This window comes from Pinus tabuliformis, chromosome J (assembly GCF_031772625.1).
Source record: "Pinus tabuliformis cultivar Carrire ecotype Pingquan chromosome J, CPIR1, whole genome shotgun sequence".
Taxonomy (NCBI): Eukaryota; Viridiplantae; Streptophyta; class Pinopsida; order Pinales; family Pinaceae; genus Pinus; species Pinus tabuliformis.
In genome coordinates this window covers 1,002,418,914-1,002,431,909 of record NC_142295.1, presented here as the reverse complement: position 1 = coordinate 1,002,431,909, position 12,996 = coordinate 1,002,418,914, and the positions used below count along the sequence as shown (strand labels likewise).

General features: G+C 35.5%; 1 protein-coding gene across 3 annotated transcripts in view; it reads left to right on the top strand.

Annotated features, from left to right (window-relative positions):
- The window catches only part of LOC149230234 (LYR family of Fe/S cluster biogenesis protein), a 187,385-nt gene extending 179,811 nt beyond the window's left edge, over positions 1 to 7,574 (top strand). The window contains exons 2-4 of one of the 3 annotated variants that reach the window (XM_089376017.1): positions 6,441 to 6,478; positions 6,767 to 6,879; positions 7,022 to 7,574. In XM_089376017.1, the coding sequence (XP_089232143.1) occupies positions 6,441 to 6,478; positions 6,767 to 6,879; positions 7,022 to 7,164 (294 nt within the window). In that variant the 3' untranslated portion in view covers positions 7,165 to 7,574. Of the gene's footprint in view, positions 1 to 6,440; positions 6,479 to 6,766; positions 6,880 to 6,989 lie in introns of all 3 variants that reach the window. The other 2 variants (XM_089376019.1, XM_089376018.1) reach the window with 2 other exon arrangements.
- Positions 7,575 to 12,996: the final 5,422 nt, after the last annotated feature.

Here is a 12,996-nt window from a genome sequence, read left to right as displayed (position 1 = left end):
CTACCATCGCCCTAGCTAGTTTATTTCCATTTCTGATTGTAAGCATATTTTAGTATTTCCTATTAATGAAATGAAGTATTATTTCCGCTGCATCTTTGTGTATATGGTTATCTCTGTAATTTGTTGCGTTCCTGTTTAAATCCGGATCAATTGTGCTCTAAATTTTCCAAAGATCTCATGGCTTTTCGAATGATTTCCGGATTTGTATTTTTGCAAGGCCCTACATCAAATCTGGGGATTTGTGCAAGGTGATACTTCAATCTATAAACCCCCCCTGACATATGTTGCCCACACAACTTGCAAGACAAGTTTATTCTATCAAACCCTCCATCAGGGTCACCAAATTCCCACAGAGAGTCCAATTTCCTTGGCATGTTTGTAACTTGGTTGAACTTTTGACTCTTGAGTTTTAAATTTGTAAGATGAAGTTTGAACTTTGAAGTTGAATGGTGAACCTATGGCAAAATAAGGATTGCAAGTTACAAAAATTAAAAAAAATTACATACATGAGTAACATGACAAAACACATTGAATTTTTGACAATTTAACAAACAAAAACACCATCAAATCAACTCAAAAATATTTGATAAACCAATGGGTTATCCAAACCCAACCAAAAACAAAAAAACAAAAACAAAACAAAACACATAAATTTGGTGCCCATACCGGTTTGCCGGAGAAAATTGATCCTCTCCTCCTCAGCTCTCAATCCACCGGGGGTTTTGAGTTGTTTTCTCCTCCAATCAACGCCCAATCGACCAAGATTTTTCTCCAAGGGGACTCCCAATCCACCGCTGCCACTGTATGAACAAATGAATAAAAAAAAACGATTTTTGGGTGTTTATAACTCGCTGTTCGTCGGCCCCACGATTAATTCAAATCGAATCGCGATTTTATTGTACTTATTGCGAATTTTTTTAAAAATCGCGATTTTTTCGGAAAAACCGCGATAAAACGATAAAATCGTCAGTTTCGCATCACTGGTTTATTCTAAGTTGCAGCATTTCTAGTTTCGTTTACATCTTCAATTTTATTTGCGTTGATAAAATTGTGCAGTTTTATTATAGAGTATTTTTTCTGGAAAGAATTGTTGAGGATTTTTGCAAAATATTCTGAAAGGAATATCACGCTGACCTCTTGTTGCCATAAAGTCTAGATTTTCCTAGCAGGGCTTTGCACTAGGCCTACTAGATTTTGCTGTAACGGGGACCAAGTAGAAAAAGGTGGGGCATTACTAATCAGGTTTTAGGGCTTTTAAAAATATTATTTGCAAAAATGGGTGCCATTGTGGGTACATCTATGTGTATATCAAGAGCACAAGGTACCTTTGTGGGTACTCAAATGTAGGGGCTTCAAAACTATAATGTAATTCCTGGTTTATTCTCCCAATGAATAATGGTTCTTTCTCAGTTTTTTTAAGCATTGAAGTGATAGATGGTTGTGAACCCGGCATGGTTCTAGGAACAAAAAATGATGAGGCAGCTACCGGGTTGGTTGTAGATATTGATGCTGAAGTAGAACCAATACCACTTCCTTGTTCACCTGAGCCTAACATAGTCATTGCTAGTTGCTTCTTCATTTATGCTTTGGCCTCTCTATTGTTGATCCAGGTGGATATTGGTGTACACCTGCCAAGTCCACCTGGACCCCCACCATTGTCTTTCTCAGTATTTTCAGTTTCCTTAATTGTAGCACAACTTACTATTTTTAGCAGTTTTTCGGGTCCTGAACTTCCGGAGCCGTTTTGAGGCCCTAAACGACGTTTTTTGGGAAATCCACCGCCAGCGATTTTTCTGATAAAAATCGTCTTTTCCGTCGTAGTCCTCGGAGAGATCTTTCCAACGGGCTATCATGCGCGTCAAACGGAGATCATATGCCAAAGTTACGACCCCGGGAAGTTGATGTACCAACTTACCCCCAAACGGGGCCCACAGTTTGGCGTTTCATCTCCTAGGGTTAGGTTTTGGAATGTTAAGGGTTTTCCATTGTTTCTCAACAATAAATAGGCCTTCGAGCCTCATTGTAAGACAGTTCAGAGGCATGTAGCCATCACATCTCTTCTCAGAGATAAGCTACCATCGCCCTAGCTAGTTTATTTCCATTTCTGATTGTAAGCATATTTCAGTATTTCCTATTAATGAAATGAAGTATTATTTCCGCTGCATCTTTGTGTATATGGTTATCTCTGTAATTTGTTGCGTTCCTGTTTAAATCCGGATCAATTGTGCTCTAAATTTTCCAATGATCTCATGGCTTTTCGAATGATTTCCGGATTTGTATTTTTGCAAGGCCCTACATCAAATCTGGGGATTTGTGCAAGGTGATACTTCAATCTATAAACCCCCGCTGACATATGTTGCCCACACAACTTGCAAGACAAGTTTATTCTATCAAACCCTCCATCAGGTTCACCAAATTCCCACAGAGGGTCCAATTTCCTTGGCATGTTTGTAACTTGGTTGAACTCTTGACTCTTGAGTTTTAAATTTGTAAGATGAAGTTTGAACTTTGAAGTTGAATGGTGAACCTATGGCAAAATAAGGATTGCAAGTTACAAAAATTAAAAAAAATTACATACATGAGTAACATGACAAAACACATTGAATTTTTGACAATTTAACAAACAAAAACACCATCAAATCAACTCAAAAATATTTGATAAACCAATGGGTTATCCAAACCCAACCAAAAACAAAAAAACAAAAACAAAACAAAACACATAAATTTGGTGCCCATACTGGTTTGCCGGAGAAAATTGATCCTCTCCTCCTCAACTCTCAATCCACCGGGGGTTTTGAGTCGTTTTCTCCTCCAATCAACGCCCAATCGACCAAGATTTTTCTCCAAGGGGACTCCCAATCCACCGCTGCCACTGTATGAACAAATGAATAAAAAAAAAAAAGCGATTTTTGGGTGTTTATAACTCGTTGTTCGTCGGCCCCACGATTAATTCAAATCGAATCGCGATTTTATTGTACTTATTGCGAATTTTTTTAAAAATCGCGATTTTTTCGGAAAAACCGCGATAAAACGATAAAATCGTCAGTTTCGCATCACTGGTTTATTCTAAGTTGCAGCATTTCTAGTTTCGTTTACATCTTCAATTTTATTTGCGTTGATAAAATTGTGCAGTTTTATTATAGAGTATTTTTTCTGGAAAGAATTGTTGAGGATTTTTGCAAAATATTCTGAAAGGAATATCACGCTGACCTCTTGTTGCCATAAAGTCTAGATTTTCCTAGCAGGGCTTTGCACTAGGCCTACTAGATTTTGCTGTAACGGGGACCAAGTAGAAAAAGGTGGGGAATTACTAATCAGGTTTTAGGGCTTTTAAAAATATTATTTGCAAAAATGGGTGCCATTGTGGGTACATCTATGTGTATATCAAGAGCACAAGGTACCTTTGTGGGTACTCAAATGTAGGGGCTTCAAAACTATAATGTAATTCCTGGTTTATTCTCCCATGAATAAATGTTTAGGGCAACATCTTTTAGAAGAGAAGAGGAGCCTCAAACTACCATTCAATGCAATGTGCCAGTTGATACCATGGTTTAATACCACGGGTTCTCAAACCATGACCCATTTATAATAAATAATAATTTATCCTCAGACTTCTCAATGAGGAATCGGGATATTATTTTCCAATGGGAATTTTCAAAAATTCCCTTTAGAGATGGGTGCATTACAAATCATTGGACCAAGGTAATAATCAGCCATGTGTTCAAAGTGGATACCTGGACCAATCTTCCTCAATGTTGGAGATGTTGTATTCAAGTGGATGGCTAACATGGCAGTCTTCTTTGAACATTTGAATATTGAAATCTTTCAATTGGAGTGGTGATCATTGTTGGAAAATGTAACTAGGTTCGGTCTTCATAATTATCATTGTACTTATGTCATTGTATATTTCATGTAAAAAGCAAAAGAAGAAAAATAAATTTTATTTTTCAAGCATGGGTTTCATGCTCAAGTCAAATTGTTATTTAGGTCAAGCATGTTCTTCATGCTTCTAGGGTTTATTGAGTCAAAATAATATTTGTCATGAGTCAATTTATTGTACTAGAGTCAAGTCCCATTTGGACTTGTGAAAGAAACTGGAAAAATATTTTTATTTGAGTCAAAACAATCATTTTGACACCCACAAGACCAAGTTGACCCTGCCTGAACAAGTCGGCCTTGAAAGGGACAATTTGATCCCCTGGATGTGTATATATACAGTGCAGTTCGACCTCATTTGAAGACCATCAAGCAAGTTCAATTTCTGTGCCAAGAAGAAAGAGAAAACCATTGAAGAAGTCAAGGAAAAGAGCCTAAGTCAAAGGAGGAAATATTCTGCCACATGTGCGAAGTTTCTGCCCTATTTTCTGTCACACGTGTGAAGGTGCAGGTCTGCTGCGGGGGATGAGAACTTCAGAAGTAATTGCAGGTCTGAAAATTTCAGGTTTGACCAGATTTGAGGAAGATTTGACCATCGTTGACTTGAGTTGACTTCTGCTTGTTGGAAGAATTTGGAAGGAGGGATGACTTGGGTCTTGTGGGAGGTCTTGGTCTTGGATTTTTCACTTTGATCTGATTCTATAAGAAGAGAAGAGTTGACTGGGTTTTCCCCCTTGTAGGGTTTTCCCTAGCTTGGAGCCTATATCTTGTGTTCATTGTCTTCTTGTGATCTTCATGTTTATGTTTTGGTAATTTTTTGATGAAGATAACATAATAAAAGTAATAAGAAGCTAACATATATTCACAAGCAATTATCAAGTAAGAGAAATCAACCCTAATTGGCTGCCCTAGTGATTTCTCAACAATCATAACCCCCTCGTAAGTGACTAAGTGATGCAAACCTTAATAATGCTTCCCAACATAACATAATAAAGTTAATTTATTAATTTACCCAACTTTACTTATGAAAGGCACTCATAAACCCTATACATGACATTAACTCTTAGGACAACGCATGTTTCCCAAGGGACTAAACTATGGCATGCTAGATCATTTACCACTTCAATGTCTAGCTTTGAAGCTAGGATTATATGATAGCCTTTTTTAAGAGGGAGCTTGGACCATTGAGTTTCCATTCCTCGGCATCATTTAAATTACCCCCTATTTTCATTTAGTAAGTGTTTAGTTCATCAAACACATCCCTTTCATTTAAATATTCTTAGACAAGCCAGGGACTCGTGGAGAGCCACATAATGAGGTGGACTCAAGCTTCTTTTGGTTAGTACTCGCTCTTCACCTATTTTCCCTTTCAGATATTCTATAGACAACCATGGGCGTTTTTATTCAATTAGGGTTTTTAGCTTTGAATCTTTCATTCTCATACAGACCATTTGACTGATGATCTTGAAGAGCTTAGCATGAAGAGGGACAACACCTTTTTCATGAATGGATTGGAGGTGAAGGGAATAAGGTGGAAGGTGTTACGTATGGATAGGACATGGAGCACTACTTTAGCTAATCACCTAGTAGCACAACCTGACCATGGGAGATGACACACTTCTAAAAGTAAACTATGTCTAATCACAGTAAGATGAGACAAACCAATAAATTACACATTATGGCATGCTGGTAAGTCATGCTTAAGTTAACATCACTATCACCACCCACAAAGGTCACAACAACATCCACTTCATATGTATACGTCATCAACAATTTCCATGGTAAATGACTGTATCTGCCATTAGTGAGGAAAACATCTAATGTATCATGGTTGAACCAGCACATGTATGTGAATGATAAGTTGAATGAGTAATCTGGATGAATGAGCAGCAACTGCAGGCAAGGAACTCCTGCAAGCAGCAACATCACCCATGTAAGAGTGTGTCATTAAGGGTGTTATCCTGAAGGGGCAACAAGGTCATTTCTGTTGAGTCATTTTCAGTTGGATCAGGTCTTGTTGAATCATGTCCTAGGTAAAATTGCTTTAAATTTAATCTTTTTTGACCCTACCCTTTCATGAAAAATTGGAAAAAATTTTGATCTACAATTCTTCACAAGTGCAAGAAAAGAGGTGGTGTCATGTTTTGTGCTTTTCAACCGTAAAGGCAATGATGAGCATAAACATGTCGAGATGCAGTTTACCTTGATGGATGTAGATGTGTTCTTTTGAATCATGTTTTTATCGTTTTAGCTCTTGTTAAAGAATGGATATTCAAGGTGGAAAAGTGAAATGATATCTATCGTATTTGGGCTAGCAGTCTGTTCCATTAAAGGACCATTTATTCTTGTCAAGTCTGTTTCAGAAAGCGGATAACTTCTACTATCCAGTAATAATAATTTTGTGTTTTATGGTGTAACTGATAGCATGCTGATTTTCTTTCCTAGAGCGCTATTTTAGACCAAATCAAGCCATCATCACAAATATATTTGGAATTTTATATTTATATTTCTTTCCATATTATATTTTATTTGACACCTAATTGTTGCTGTCATTGGTTTACTAGTTTGCCTACTCAACCATCGTTCAGTCCACAACCTACAGGTATGGAAATCTCACAATCATGAACGAGTTTCCCAATCAAACAATACATGCCAAGAAACTTTTTAGAAGTTGAACAATAGCTTGATTCCTCTAACCAAATGTTTTCAACATAAAAGAACTTGTCTCTTCATTGAAGACTAATTTATTTGTCAGCTTGTTAGATGTTAATTTTCTGTACAATAGTGCTTGCTTTCATGTTTTTAATCCCAATTTTGGGATAAACTTTTTTGAACATTCTAGATTCCTCGCTCTCTATGTATCTTAATTAAGTCATGAATTATTATGCAGAGAATTCATTATGGTTCCCTTAGATTTGCGTGCATTTATACTTCGTACCCGTGTGCTGCAGCTTTACCGTGCTGCTTTGCGAACTGCTCGACGAGCCCCCCAGCATGCTCGCGGTATGTCCTTAAAATCTAGCCCACAAAAATGGATAGTCCTATCGGCTTCTTCATGTTTCTGACATTCAATTCGTCATTTATTGGGTCATCAATCTGTTTACTCTTTGTAGATGCATGCATTTTTTAATTGCATTTCATGCAGTGGAGCTGAGGCAAACAATGAGAGAGGAGATGGAAAAGAACAGGCATTGGGAAGACCAAACAAAAATTCGATTCTTGTTAAGTGAAGGCGTACAGAGATTGAAAGAGTTGAATGATATGTTTGACATACAGGGTCATAGATAATCATTCCTTGTTTAAATTTGATTATGATGTCCCTTTTGAATTATGTTGCATAGAGCTTAATGGTATTCCTAGAATTGGTAGATTGGTCAACAGGTCAGAGGACAGGGATAGCGGAAGAAATCTCTATTATCTCATTTGAAATCAATGTTATATTTGATGAAGAGTGCATTCAATATAATGCTAGATTCTTCCACCATTGGGTATCATTGAGCTTAATTTATGATTTTTTTTCACTTCAAGAATCTTCTACTCCATCGTCTATTTTGTGTTTGGTTTTGCCTTTAGTTGAGTGATCCTTTTGTTTTCAGTGGCAAAGCACTGCAGATCCTTCTATACGATTTGTCTCCCAGTGTAATATCACGTGAGGCTTCTCGATCATTGTTACTTTCATCAAATTTTTTAGTTGTAGATCAATTTTGAAATGACATACGGAGGTCATAGGTGGGAATATCCTAAGTTCACTGGAGGGATTTCAAACAGGATTAGGTCATAGGCAGGCATGACTTAAATTCGAAGTAGTTTTTAGTGAGATTTTTTGACGCTTTTCTGGTGGGTTTTTTGGTCAAATTTCTTTAAAATCCGGCAGCAATTTATTGAAATCGCAAGTTTGATAGCTAATTTCTGCACAATCAAAGCATCCTAGGGGTTTTTCAGGGTGCTGAATCCAAATATGCAGTTAAAAAACCATTTTAAATAATACAAATCAAGATTTAACCTCAATTTTTCCCGCCGGATTCTGTCACCGGAATCTCCAAAAAATCACACTAAAAACAACTCCCTTAAATTCACTGAAAAGTCTATGAATAGACATCAAAGACAACTTTTGTTATGCATTGAAAAATGTTATAAGATGAAGTGGGCTTTCTTGATATGATGGATCTAATTTATTTTAGAGCAAGCACTGGGGGGTTGATTAATTATATATCGGTAGTTTGTATATTAATAAATTTTTAAAAATAATGTCCATTTCATGCATTGAGTTGAATGGACACAGCGAGTTATTGAGTTGAATGGACACAGCGAGTTAATCTGCTGATTCCTCTGCCTAAATAAAAAAGACAAGCTTTTCCATTGTTTGAGAACTTTCTCCTATTCATCTGCTGATTCCTCTGCCTAATGAAAAAAGATAAGCTTTGCCATTGTTTGAGAACTTTCTCCCCTCTTTCTAGCTCATTTAACATTGCGAATGTTAATATGATTTAGTCATCATTGGGATTGGTTGAAAAAAAAAAGAGCTTTTTAATGGTAAATTGTTTTGTAATAGGAATTTCAAACATTTTGTCATTACATTAATAGGTTTGTTTTGTCTATTTTAGAATAAGGATTTTAGAATTTTAATTTAATTATCTATAGATATAAGTGGATGGTAGGGATTTAATCTCCCCATAATATTATAGAATATTCTTAGTAGTAGTCATAAATCAAAAGTTGAAATTTATCTCAAAAATAATTATGGATCTTTCTGTCTTTTTAATTAAATTGATTAATTAAAAAAATGTCATATGAACAAGTGTCATATGAAATTAGTTATGATTTTTTTGGTATGTGGTATTGATAAGGGATGGTATTGTAACAAAGTCTATTTACAATAAATTTCCATGGTTAATAATCTTGTTACGTGTTTTTTTAAATATATATATGGGTAACTCATATTAATTCTTATTACAATTAGTAATAATAATAATTTGAAATAAAGTTGTAATTTAGTTAATTTTTATGCCAATAAGCTTGTCTATTTTGAAATAAAGTTTTTAGAATATAATTTAATTATCAATAGTTACTAGATAGATGAGAGGGATTTAACCTGGACAAAATATTCTAGAATTTTCTTAGTAGTAATCACAGATCATTACTTGAGATTTATCTCAAAAGTAGTTGTGGGCCTTTCGTCCCTTTTAATTAAATTGGTTAATTTAAATAAAATGTTATATGAACCTGTGTCATATAAAACTAGTTATGGTTTTTTGGGTATGTGGTATTGAGAAGTCATGGTATTGACAATAAAGTTATTTCCCATAATTTTTCATACTTAAGAATCTTGTTACATGTTATTTTAAATGTATATATGTTTATTTATACACTAATTTTTTTTATAATTATTAATAATAATAATTTGAAATAAAATTAAAATTTAGTTTATTTTAATGATTTCTTTTTTATTTTAACAATGTGAGATGTATGATGAGTAACCGTTTTGATGTTTATCATGATTAATATTTGTTGCTTTTTACCAATAATTTAATTTATATGACTGTGTTAGTATTTCCTTATTGTTACTGTTACTTTTACTTTGTATTAATTTGTAGAATAAAAATAAGAATATATTTATATATCATCTTATATAAATCACAGCCACAAAATTCCATAATTCCTATTGTGTACTAATTAAAGATTTCCTATTATGTATTCAGAACTTTATATTCTGATTTTTTCTCTGAAAAAAAACTAATTAAAGATTTCCAATTAGACTAATAATTTATATACAAAATTTCCATAAATTTATGCCTCATGTTCTGTGTTCCAATAAACCTTTTCATTAATTCAATACCTTAATCATTCCATGTGTGCATTCGTCTTGTAAACAGAGAACTGTAGGATCTAAAATGAACATGTCTCTCTCATTGTGGATACAGTTATTATGGGCGATGTTTTTCACTCGTGAAAATTCTCTATTGCGGTTTTTTTAGACATCCTCTATTCGTGTGAAGGCCTGACAATTTGAAAGTTTTAATGAAGGACCATTAGTTTTGTATGTATATACAAAATTATCAAGTGTACACAATTATTTCTGTTGCTTACTTGGCATTAAAGTCATATGAATATATGAGAAATTGTTAGCCAACGTTCTTGCATAGCGCATGATAATTATAATTATGACTCCAAAATATTCTGATTATTTAGACTTTTTATGGTCTTATCATTTGCATCCAATTTGTTCATAACGTGGAATAATCAAGACCGTTTATGTTAGTTATCCTCTGGATCCAATTTGTTGTTAACCCCAAAGATAAACATATTGGTTAGTCTCCTTGTCTTCAATCAAGTTACCTAGAAAGGCATAAGACCCTACGGGGTCCTCATCAATCAGTTGGTATTGAATTAATAGTGGCTTTTCAAAAAATTTGAACACCTTTCTCTAACAAAACTCTTTATTTAACAACTTTTTTTCATAAGAAAAAACGTTGGCTTTAATATTAATGAGATAAAGACCAATGAATTTGGCAGGAATATGGATCAACAAAGAAGGAACGGTATAAGTATTCCTGTCAAGAAAATCTATCAACCATGAAAGTCTAATTCTTATCATATTCCAGAATTTCAACCATGCTTGTGTTGTAGTTTTCAAAAAACATTTACAAAAAGAAGAGCTAATATGTCTGCATTTTCATCTATATATGTTCATCAAAAACAAAAAGTAGAGAAACAAGATCATGTGATGTTACGGTAAGTGGATCATTCCTTCCTCCCTGATGTTCTTGTCTACTGTAAAGTTGAAGTTCATAACTCCATATTGTCCAACTAGACCTTCTTTAGACAGTTTGTCTGCCTCCATATTTGCTTCCCTATATATATGATTTATAGAATAGGACCTGAGGGAGCCCAGAATTTTCTTAATCATGTTGATCCATCCATCTAAATTAGGCGGGTCATATTCAGTCTGTCCCTGTATCCCTTCTATGAGAGATCTAGAGTCTCCATAAATGTTAATGTTATGCAACTGTTTCTCTTTTACAAACTAGAGTAATCCCCATAGTGCAATGATTTCTGCTCTAGTATTTGTGCCAGGGCCACCATTCAATGTTCACACCTAATCTTCAACGGTTGGGTAAACTGGAACGTGAACAGTCATCAAGAAGATGAACTGATCCGTCCCATTTATGTATATAAATGATAGTTATCTAATGAAATAATCAATCAGATTTCTTCTGCCCATTCTGGAGTTACCCTGGCTTGACATGGTATCAGAGCGCAGGTCCCAGATTCCTTGTAACTCCTCTGGCCATAACGCCTCTGCCTGAACGTTTGCCTGCCCAGAAATGATGGTGCATTGCACCACCTCTGTCGCTGCCCAGAGATGCGTTGGACCCAACGCTCATTGAGGCACAATAGTCTTCCGCTATAGCCTACCAATCTTCGTCCGAGGAGGTAGACGGTTCGCTAGCTGCTGTTTCTTTGGAGTTTTGTCTACGAAGGGCGAAGAAGCGCTGGCAACTGAGGGCTTTGTTGTCCTCTCCGCCTCCACCTCCAAACGGCAGCACATTGCATACTTGGTCACCAGTTTGGTTGCTAAGAAAATGTTTTGATCCAACCCCTGAATAAATATATGGGCATGGATTTGCGTTAATGTTTTTCTATCTGCACAGAGCTGCAAGAGAGATGCGTAACATTCGACTGCGAGCTCAACGGCATCCATAATCCTTTTCAAGCGATCCTCTCTGAGCAATGACATTGGTATCGGCTCTTACCTTTAATTGCAAAAAATTTTGATAGATTTTCTGGAGTTAAGGTGAATTTACACTCAGATTTGTGAACTGAGTATAGTTTTTTAGACTTTGAAACTAAACTCGTGGTATCCCAAGAACGCTGGCGACTCCGCATAAGAGTGAGATGTGAGACCAATGCCATAACAATTTCGCCTGGACTTTAGCACTCGACAAGGCAGAGACTCCGCATGAAAAGGCTTTGAATTTGTCTTCTGCAAGGAGGTATAACGTGTCCCTTAAGTTTGAGAATGTCGATATATGACAAGAGAGATGATTTTAACTTCAGTATGGCGGTTCTGGTATAATGTTGTGCTGTTGATTTTAACTTCAATATATATTTATGATGGCGGTTTTGGTATAGCGTTGAGCAGTTTGTTGACTTCATGATATTACACAGTTTAAATAATTCAAAGCGTTTGTATATCGTTCAAAATATTGCGGTGTTTCCAGAATGTCTTATATACCAAAGCATTTGTAGTATTGATATATTGAAGTGATATATTAATAGAATGAAGTGATACATTGAAGTGATCCATTGCGCATTTTTCAAAACATAGTAGTATTGCAGTGATATGTACAATGAAATGTTGATGCTTTTAGCAAAATATTAGAGGGATTTGAAGGCTGTAACGTAAGGATTTTTTTAGCAGAAGTAATTTTTTACAGAATGCATTCAATCATCTCTATGGTCGGAATAGTTCTCACTGGCAAGGACAACTATTCTGAATGGTCTCGGATGGTAAAACACACCCTCATCTACAATGAGTTGTGGAAAGGAGTGTGTGTCGGAGAAGAAGACAAAGACCCTGTGCAACCCACATCAGATAAAGAACTTGTCATTTGGGAAAACAAGAACAGCAAAGCATATGCATTGATCGCAGCATCTGTAAATGAAGAAGTAAGTCGTCATATTTCATCTTATTCCACTGCCTTTGAAGCTTTACAAAAGCTGAAAGAACTCTATGATTCACATTCTGCACTTGAAGTTGTTCAGCTCATGATTAAACTCTTCACTCTTGAACTGAAAAATAATGATCCTCTTGCTCTTGCATCTGAAGTAAAGTCTATAATGCATGATATTAAATCCACTAAGGTTGAGCTGGATATCCCTCTTATTGCCTTTCTCAAAGCACTCTATCCTACCTACTCCAATTATCTTGAGTCATTACAAGCAAATGGAAATCTTAAAGATATAACCTTTGACTCTCTTGTGAAAAAGTTTGCTGAAAGAGAGAAAGCCTTTGGAAAGAAGACAGTCCCTGAATCTTCTGAAGAGACTGTTTGCCTTGCTCATAAAGAAAAGCATCCTGCACAAGATTCTACAAGAGGAAGAGGTGGATGAAGAGGA